This window comes from Trachemys scripta, chromosome 19 (genome assembly GCF_013100865.1).
Source record: "Trachemys scripta elegans isolate TJP31775 chromosome 19, CAS_Tse_1.0, whole genome shotgun sequence".
NCBI lineage: Eukaryota > Metazoa > Chordata > Testudines > Emydidae > Trachemys > Trachemys scripta.
This window is the reverse complement of record NC_048316.1, coordinates 11699590-11708881: the sequence shown is the minus strand read 5'-3', so window position 1 is coordinate 11708881 and position 9292 is coordinate 11699590. Positions and strand designations below refer to the sequence as shown.

Here is a 9292-nt window from a genome sequence, read left to right as displayed (position 1 = left end):
CCATCCGGTTCCTTTTTGGCTCCGTGGGCTCAGGCTGTGAAAGAGACCAGGGTTCTAGTAATGTACTACAGCTGGCAACAGGGGGAATGATGTTCCCAAACACCCTGACCATGCCCTAGCAAACGCAGTCTTGAACCACCCTGTACCTATCCCCACCCATCCTCTCCCCTTCCCCGGCCTCTCTGCACAAATACCAGGCCCATTGCTCATCCCTCCAGAGAGGTGGGGGCTGAAAAGTTTGGAATCCAGCTACGCTTTCAGCTCTGCTTTGCACTTTGAGCCGGGGTTGACTCGGGTCCTGTGCATTGAGCTCAGGCCCGCTCTGTTGTAACTGCTGTTCCCAGAACTCAGCCGGCTGAGTGGGAAAAGGGAGATAAACATCAGAGTTCAAGAGCCAGACAAACACAGCAAAGCAAACTCACCCTCAGAGGCAAGCACACCAGGAGAAGCTGCTGCAGGCTCCGGCAGGACAGTGGAAGGATGAGGTGAGTGAAGTCAAGGAGGCTCTTCTCAGGCAACCTGGGTTCTCTAGCTCTTTGTCCTGTTTTTATGGAAGGAGATGCAGCCCAGTTCTCCTCTCCTGGGTCTTATGTCAGCAGCACTCCTTTGACACCCAGAGCATTTACACAGGAGAGGAGCATCAGGTGCAGAGATGTTGACTAATGTCCTAGTGCCCACGGTGTAGCGAGTGTGATCTCTGAGCTAACGTTCACCCCCCTTGTTACTGTCCTGTGTTCCATTTGAGGCAGGCTGTACCTCCTCGTGGCGGCCCTTTGCCATGGAGTGGGTAGCAACATCCAGCTGCAGAAAATGTATGGGAGGATCACATCCCCAGACTTCCCAAACGTGTACCCCAACAGCAAGGAGAGAACCTGGAATATCAGCGTCCCCAAGGGATATACCATCCGGATCTACTTCACTCACTTTAACGTGGAGCTGTCCTACCTGTGTGAATATGATTACGTGAAGGTACGCGGAGCCACGGGGCAAAGAGGGTGTCCGTGGTCATGTATGAGGCGTATGTATTAATATAGAACTTTGTGTCTGTGCACGTTGATGGCTGGATGTACATGATACGTGTATGTTTGTACTTACAATATGGGATTGCATGTGCACTTATGTAGAGACGCATGAATTTCTCTAGGTAGTTTGCTTTATACTGTCTGTGTCTACTGGAGCTGCATATCCCCTTCCACACTCAGACTGAAATGTGGATACTGATATATATGGCACAACCAGCTCTGTCTGAGGTCGCAGGTTTTCAAGGAATCAGTTTTTCTTATGGTCAAATCTCCTTGTAATGTTTGGGCTCAGCTGATTTGCAAGTGATGCATTCACATAGGCCCACAGGATCAGGAAGCATCGCTGGAAGAAAACTAGAGCTGGTGGAAATGCTGAATTTCTGTGCCCTGGGCAGATCGGACTTGTTGAAATTTTCTTTCAGCCACATGGAAACAAGAAGTCAGAATTTCTCACAAAATAATATTGCTGCAATTCCATTTTGGAAATACAGAAACAAGCTTACGGAAGTGCATCACTTCCCATATTATATTATAAAATATAATATAAGACTTATCTATTATCTATTATAATGCAATATAATAGAAGCAAAACACTTCATTATTATTTAAATGAAACTCTTCAGTAATTTTTCATCAAAAATTGTGACAAAGTGATACATTCCGAGGAAACGTTTCAATTGCTTGAATCAGCATTTTCTGTCCTGTCTGAAATTTTTTGACTGGCTCTACAAAATACTTGTGTCTCATGAGAGCTGTGCTGATGGGACATGGCCCAAGCAGTAGCATCAGGATGCCCATATATAATGGGGAAGAGCTTGCGAAAAGAAAGTGACCAATGGACTATTTGGGGGAAGTGTGAAAAAGCCTGAAAGGAGACGCTGCTGGATCAAACTCAAAGCCAGGCTGATTGGGAGGATTTAGGAGGTTTGACCCCAACCTTTTGTGCCTACATGTTGTTGTTGTTGTTTTATTACAATAACACGTAGAGGCCCTGATATCCGGTTCAGGGCCCGTTATGCTAGGTGCACAAATTTTCAGAATGGAGAGGGGTAACTAGTGGTGTTCCCCAATTGTCAGTCCTAGGACCAATCCTATTCAACTTATTCATAAATGATCTGGAGAAAGGGGTAAACAGTGAGGTGGCAAAGTTTGCAGATGATACTAAACTGCTCAAGATAGTTAAGAACAAAGCAGATTGTGGAGAACTTCAAAAAGATCTCACAAAACTAAGTGATTGGGCAACAAAATGGCAAACGAAATTTCATATGGATAAATGTAAAGTAATGCACATTGGAAAAAATAACCCCAACTATACATACAATATGATGGGGGCTAATTTAGCTACAACTAATCAGGAAAGAGATCTTGGAGTCATCGTGGATAGTTCTCTGAAGACGTCCACGCAGTGTGCAGCGGCAGTCAAAAAAGCAAACAGGATGTTAGGAATCATTAAAAAGGGATAGAGAATAAGATGAAGAATATCTTATTGCCCTTATATAAATCCATGGTACACCTACATCTTGAATATGGCGTAAAGATGTGGTCTCCTCATCTCAAAAAAGATATACCGGCATTAGAAAAGGTTCAGAGAAGGGCAACTAAAATTATTGGGGGTTTGGAACGGGTCCCATATGAGGAGAGATTAAAGAGGCTAGGACTTTTCAGCTTAGAAAAGAGGAGACTAAGGGGTGATATGATAAAGGTATATAAAATCATGAGTGATGTGGAGATAGTGAATAAGGAAAAGTTATTTACTTGTTCCCATAATATAAGAACTAGGGGCCACCAAATGAAATTAATGGGCAGCAGGTTTAAAACAAATAAAAGGAAGTTCTTCTTCACACAGCGCACAGTCAACCTGTGGAACACCTTGCCTGAGGAGGTTGTGAAGGCAAGAACTATAACATGGTTTAAAAGAGAACTAGATAAATTCATGGAGGGTAAGTCCATTAATGCCTATTAGCCAGGATGGGTAAGGAATGGTGTCCCTAGCCTCCATTTCTCAGAGGGTGGAGATGGATGGCAGGAGTGAGATCACTTGATCATTACCTGTTAGGTTCACTCCCTCTGGGGCACCTGGCATTGGTCACTGTCGGTAGACAGGATACTGGGCTAGATGGACCTTTGGTCTGACCCAGTACGGCCATTCTTATGTTCTTATACCTCTAATAAAAAGATAGGCCCTGCCCAGAGAATTAACGAGTTTAGCGTATGATGAGTGGCCAAAGGAATGGGGGAAGAGGGGAGCACAAGGCAGCAATCTCAGCACACCAGCTGTCCAGCCACGTGTTCATACTGATATTGGTTGGGGGAATACTTGAAGGTCAGTGTGTGGTTGGGGGAGCCATATCTACAGGAGACATGCAGGAAGCAGGTGGTGTGCCCATATTGGCAATGGTTGTTTAAAGCTCAGTAGAACCAGATCAGGCATCTTAAGTAAAATCTTAATCCCTGAGTTACTTAGGTGAGAGGTTCATGTTCCTTTAAGGCAGTGGTTCCCAAACTGGGGTTCGTGAACCCCCGAGGCTTCCCAAAATGTTACAAGGGGTTCTGGGGGAGGGAGGGGGGAAATTCCCTAATGGCGAACAGAGCTGTCCCTAGGGACCCTCGGCAGCACGGGGCCAGCAGCCCGGAGCCTTGGGGACTTCCAAGAGCTAAGCAGATCACAGCAAGCATATCTATCACACTGAGATGGATATTTTCTGCTGTTTTTAAAATTTAATAGGCTGCTAGTGTTTTTAATTGATTATGAAGAACAAGTTTAAGCTTGGTTGTAACGTTCATTGTTTGCCTGGACTGCTCAAGACCTGAATGCTTGTGTAGGAAGAACTCTTTGAGTTGGCTTCTTAAATAGCTTCCTCCTGTTTCACATCCGATACTCCTGATGAAACCTAGGACCCAGAGGCGCCAGTACGGGGGGTGATGAGGGTCACATGTCGCCCCCATGTCTGTACCACCACCCCGGCAGCTCCCTCCCCTTTTTTTCCAGCAGCCCCCACGGCCCCCCCCACTTTTCTGGCAGGTCCCCCCCCAGAACCCGGGGTGCGCAGGGGCTTTGCCCCCGCAACCTTTTTTTCTACTAGGGCCTCTGATAGGAGCCTTGCCTTATAACAGGCTGCATCAAAAGTGATACAAGCTACACAAGTGAGATCTTGGAAGAGTGTTGCCATTTTCCTAATGTAATAAAAATACTGTGATGATAAATCATAGTTAATAAATAGTGTGTAATAAGCATGTCATAAAAACAAATTTTATATTTCCAAGATCACTGCTTTTATAATTGCTGCTGAGGTAAGGGAGAAAATCCCTGGAAATATTCATTTTTAGGAGGGGGTTCACCAGACTTGACATTTTAGTGAAAGGGGTTCGCGGCTTGATAACGTTTGGGAACCATTGCTCTAAGGCCATAGTGCTTTTCACCGCCTTCCTCTGAGGCTGCACCCTGTTGGTCAGACTGCTCAGCCTCTTACCCGCTGCTAGAACTTGTGTGCATGAGCTCTCATGCCCCCGCCCCCAGGGGCAGCACAAATCCTGTTTATCAAAATTGGCCTAGTAGCAGCGTCCAAAACGTTCAGGGACATGGGGCCAGGGGAGAGGGACACTCAGGGAATCCAGTGGGTGTTTCCCACCAAGAAACATTGCATCAGAGAGAATGTGGGAATGGAGAGACCCAGCTCAGCAAGGCTTTACTGTAAATTCAAAGCTGTGTGTGTTTAACCTGCGTTTAACCCTAATCCCTACTTTCGCCTGTGACTGGCCATAGCCCCGCGGATTGCTCCCACATAGGATCAAAGGGGAAAGCAAACAGGAACAAAACCCACAGCAAACAGAACCTGGGCTGGTGGCCCAAGCTGGCCTTGTGCCTTTGTGTGTGTGTTGGGGGGGAAGGGAGGGTTCAGGCAATGAGCTTTACAGCCAAGGATTTAGGGGAGGGGAGGAGAATGGGGGGCAAGTCAGGGTGTGGGGAAATCGCTGCCCACCATGTAATGTGATATCCGCGATTGTATAACCAAATCCAGATGGATGGTCTTCATCACAAATGTACTTCTGAGAATGCTGTAATCTCTAAACCCCCTGATTGTTCCTGGTGGTGGAAAGTCCGCCAGGAGCAGGGGACCTTCAGCCTCAGCTCTGCCAGCAAAGTGGAGAGCACGTGACCAGGGCACATGGTGGATGCACTGATTCATTCAGGATCCTGTGGAGCCCTGGCTACAAGTTAAAGCTGCTCTTGCTAGTGTCTGTCATGGTTCTTCCTTCCTTTTCTTGCCTCTCCAGCAATCTCCAGTCCCTCTATCCCTGTTTGGTCAGGCTTCTGAGGCTACAGAGGGGGAGATGCCACAGCTGAAAGGTTGGGGGGGGGGGAGATCAAGGCAAGCTGGAAGCAGGCAGGGGTGGAGATAATTATATGGAGCTGGCAATGGAGCATACCATGGGTAGGGAGGGAGCTGGGTGTGCCCCAGCACAAGAACCTGCTCCTGGTCCCTCTGATTGGGCTCCATGCACTGGGTAGGGGGCGGGCGTGGAAATAGAGGCTGTAGCTGAGCGTAGACGTGACTGCATCCCCTGCGCAGATCAGTTCCGGCGGGAAGCTGGTGGCCACGCTGTGTGGACGTGAGAGCACAGACACCGAGGAGGCTCCGGGCAACAGGACGTACCACTCCATTGACAACACCCTCACTGTGACATTCCGATCCGACTACTCCAACGAGAACCCGTTCACTGGCTTCGAGGCCTTCTATGCAGCTGAAGGTGAGAGATGGGCCCCGCAGTGAGGAGGAAGGGGTAGAGAACTACACTAGGGCCAGCAACCCTCTTGGCCTCACGCAGACTCTGGCTGCTAGCACCAGGGGCTGGCCGAAGGAGATGGCTGGGCTTCCCAGGGGGATGGAGATTCTGCCTGCTGCTACTAGCGAATGGATTAGGAACAGCTGTATTCATTACAGATAGTGATTCAAGTAGGTGACTACAACTCAGGACATCTGGGTTCTATCCCCAACTCTGCCACTGTCTCGTGTGACCTTGGGCAAGTCCCTTCTTATCTCTGAACCTGCTCTTCCCCCACGGACAAAATGGGGAGACTCTCATTTACCACCCAGGTCTGCTTTGTTGGTTAATTAATGTCTGTAAAGGATTTGAGAGCGCTGGAGGAGAGCAAAATGTTAGGAGGTAGATTCTTCCTAGGACAATGGAGTACGGCAGGAATCTGTGTGAAATCAGAATACAAAGCCGGCATCAGTAATCACTGTGCAAGACAGCGCTGTCACAGTGCGCCAGGCGAAACTGGTGTCTGGGGAAGGAGGAATCCCCTGTATGCTCCTTCACAAGCTGTCAGATTGTGGTGGGTGTTTGGCTTTGAATTGCATATGGTGCCTAGAGCAGGGGATCTTCCAACTGTACAAGCTAAGGGGAGGGAGTGGGAGAAGTGTGTTTTGAAAAGCCCCAGAGTGATTCAGAAACACCAGGCCCATTCGCTTCCTGGGGGAACTGGGCCCCTGCCTGGCTTAGGCTCCTCTGAAAGCCCCACCTTTATGTTTTACAAAGAATACTAAGAAACACCAGCTTGGCCCAGACAGACACACACACATGTTTAAAGGGTATCGAGTCAGTTTCCAAAAACATGTCCCTGTTCTGTTCCCACCTCCCCCCCCAGTTCCCATTTCAGTCCTGCTCAGAGCTCCCCCCACCCAGTGAAGTCAAGTTAATGCTGCTGTGTTTCCACCCGCTAGATGTTGATGAGTGTGAGCTGCTGATTGACGACGAACCGCTTTGTGACCATCACTGTCATAATTACTTGGGCGGCTTCTACTGCAGCTGCAGGGTTGGCTACGTCCTCCATGAAAACAAGAGGACCTGCACAGGTGAGTCTGTCCATGCGCAGGGTGGGCTGCCCCCTCCCCGTCAGAACAGGAGTCCCTCTCCCCCTCTAGACGACAGGTCAGTGAGCAACCCACACACCGTGGCAAGTTCAGAGCTGGCTTACAGCCCCTGCAGGCCAGCTGACATCACCCTGATGGTGCAGGGTGTGAGTCAGTGCACACACTCCTCAGCTGATGGCAGAGTACAGGGGAGCCTCAGTCTAGCTCCTGCAGGTCAGGCATCCCATCCCGCCCCTGGCATTCACCAGCCCTGGTGTCAGCAGTCTCAGAAGAGAGGCCAGTGCTTGGCTACGCGTGGAGGGTAGAACGGTTCCGGTCACTGCCAGAAATCATCCCTCCAGGGTAGGTTTTCATCATGTTGGCTGGAGGAAGGAAGCCTGCCCCGTGGCTGCTCCTATTGGAGACCTTCAGTCTGCAGGGCTGCCAGCCCAGCCCCTCCAGCCAGCACTCCTGCCTTCCGAGTGCTGCGATGGATAATACTTTTGAGTCTTCTGGCGCTTCGGGACATGAGCTCGGGGCTGCTTCGAGGAGGAACAATCTGCTGCTGAGTGACAGCGGATTCCCAGTTCAAAAGGAGAATAGCTGCTGGCTGTCTCTGCTGCTCTGCACGTGCTGCTGAAGGAAGGTTTATGATCTGACAATAAGGAGTGAATGTCTCTCTGAATCAGTGCACTGATCACCACTTTGGGCTTGGTTCTGCCTGCAGCAAAACGTGCAGATTCCTGGCGCCAGCCTCCTCCTTGCTGCATGCAGCTTCGCTCTCCTGAGCCTGGGGAGAACCGGGGCCACTTTGTACTTGGTCGAGGCTGGTGTGGAACGACACAGCAGGCCCAGCTTTTCCACCACTTCGCTGTGGATTTATATCTAAACTCTGAAGCTCGAGCCTGTCTCTGGATCTAGCGTTTCAGTCCAGCCCATTGCAAACACGCACAAATTGGGGGGATGTTTGGGTCCGATGTGGGAGCCAGACTCTGCGACTCGGGCATATCTCTAGTGCATTGGTAACTTCTGCCTGCTGCCCCAGTCCCTTTTCCTCTTCCCATCACTGGGGCTTGTAACAGCAGGGGGGCTGGGTTTGTTGTTGTTGTTTTAAAGCAAATCTCCCATCTTGATTTAAAACGGCAAGCGCTGAGCTCATTCCATCCTTCAGACTCCAAAGGTCTGTTTGGAAACATGCTGACTACTGAAGCTGCCCCTTTGAGTTTTTGCGCCTGCTCTGGAAAGGCTGAGTTTTGGCTGCCCTCCTATTCATTTACTCTTTTTCTCATTTATTTTCCAGTGTTGAGATAATTAAGCTTCTCCTCGCATAGGCAGAGATCAAGACAGATGTTCTGGGAAGAGCTGGCTCGTCCTTCTTCCTGACCTGCCCATAGCTGCATGTCACAGGGCCACCAGCTCCGCTTGCTTGTTTGATTAGTGACTTGCGCATATCTCGGTTTCCTTCCTTTCAGACCTGCCTCCTGTAGACAATAAAATGGCCTTTCCTGTTCCTAAAGTCAACTGCAGCCTCCCCATCATTTCTTTGCATTGCCATGTGCTGCTGAGGAAGGGAGAAGGCAGATAAGGCAGAGGCTGATAAGAGAGAGCCGTTCTATTGGCAGTAAAGCTACCTAGAGATGGGACTGCCTCTGGTGTTAAGCCCATGGCTTTTCTTGCTTGACTGATCAAAGTGCTTGAACTAGAACAGGGCCTGAACTCCTCTCCCGGTTTGAACACTCGGTAAGTTCGATCTGTTCAGACTCCAAGAGAGAACCTTGTGTCTGTGTTCAGACAAGCCCAAAGCCCCAGTTTTAAGCATGCTGACTCTGTGGAAAAATCTGGACCTGGACCCAAACTTTATGACTTTAGCCACATCTCCCACTGGAAACCCAACCCTGTTATTATGGTGCGATCTGGTGAGCCCTCTGCAAAGGGCTCCTGGTGCTTTGCTAAAGAAAATAATGAAGCGGTTAGTGTAAGCAAAGCAGCCAGCTTTGGGGGAGCGGTGTTTTTCCGCTGGGCGTGGAAAGGAAGCCCCATCTCTTGTCTGACAGATCCAGAGCTCCAAATGTAGTCACAAGGCAGCTCAGCTGAGGTCACATGTGTCCTCTGTCTGCCATTGACAAAGATAGCATCCTGGATACAGCAGAGTGAAGAGGTGGTTTTAAATAAGTGGCTCCATCCAGTGCCTGGTTCCTTCTTTATAAGTGGCACAGTCGCGGCCAGGTGAACTCCTGGGGTGCAGTCTCCACTAATGTCCCCATAGCATCGATCCATGCCTCCCTTTCCTGTTTCAAGGTAACACAGGAGCTGGCTAGGTAACCTCAATGGGGTGTTCACTGGCCAGGTTCCAGGCCCTGTTTTCTGGCTGCAAGTGGGACATTCACTAGTGGAACTGAGAGGCTCCAGGAAAAT

General features: G+C 49.4%; 1 protein-coding gene across 2 annotated transcripts in view; it reads left to right on the top strand.

Moving 5' to 3' along the window:
- The first annotated feature begins 259 nt into the window (after window positions 1–259).
- The window catches only part of MASP2 (mannan binding lectin serine peptidase 2), a 24840-nt gene continuing 15807 nt past the window's right edge, over window positions 260–9292 (top strand). The window contains exons 1-5 of one of the 2 annotated variants that reach the window (XM_034753697.1): window positions 270–485; window positions 750–969; window positions 5594–5771; window positions 6749–6880; window positions 8178–8398. In XM_034753697.1, the coding sequence (XP_034609588.1) occupies window positions 481–485; window positions 750–969; window positions 5594–5771; window positions 6749–6880; window positions 8178–8188 (546 nt within the window). In that variant the 5' untranslated portion in view covers window positions 270–480 and the 3' untranslated portion in view covers window positions 8189–8398. Of the gene's footprint in view, window positions 486–749; window positions 970–5593; window positions 5772–6748; window positions 6881–8177; window positions 8399–9292 lie in introns of those variants that run through there. The other variant, XM_034753696.1, reaches the window with a different exon arrangement.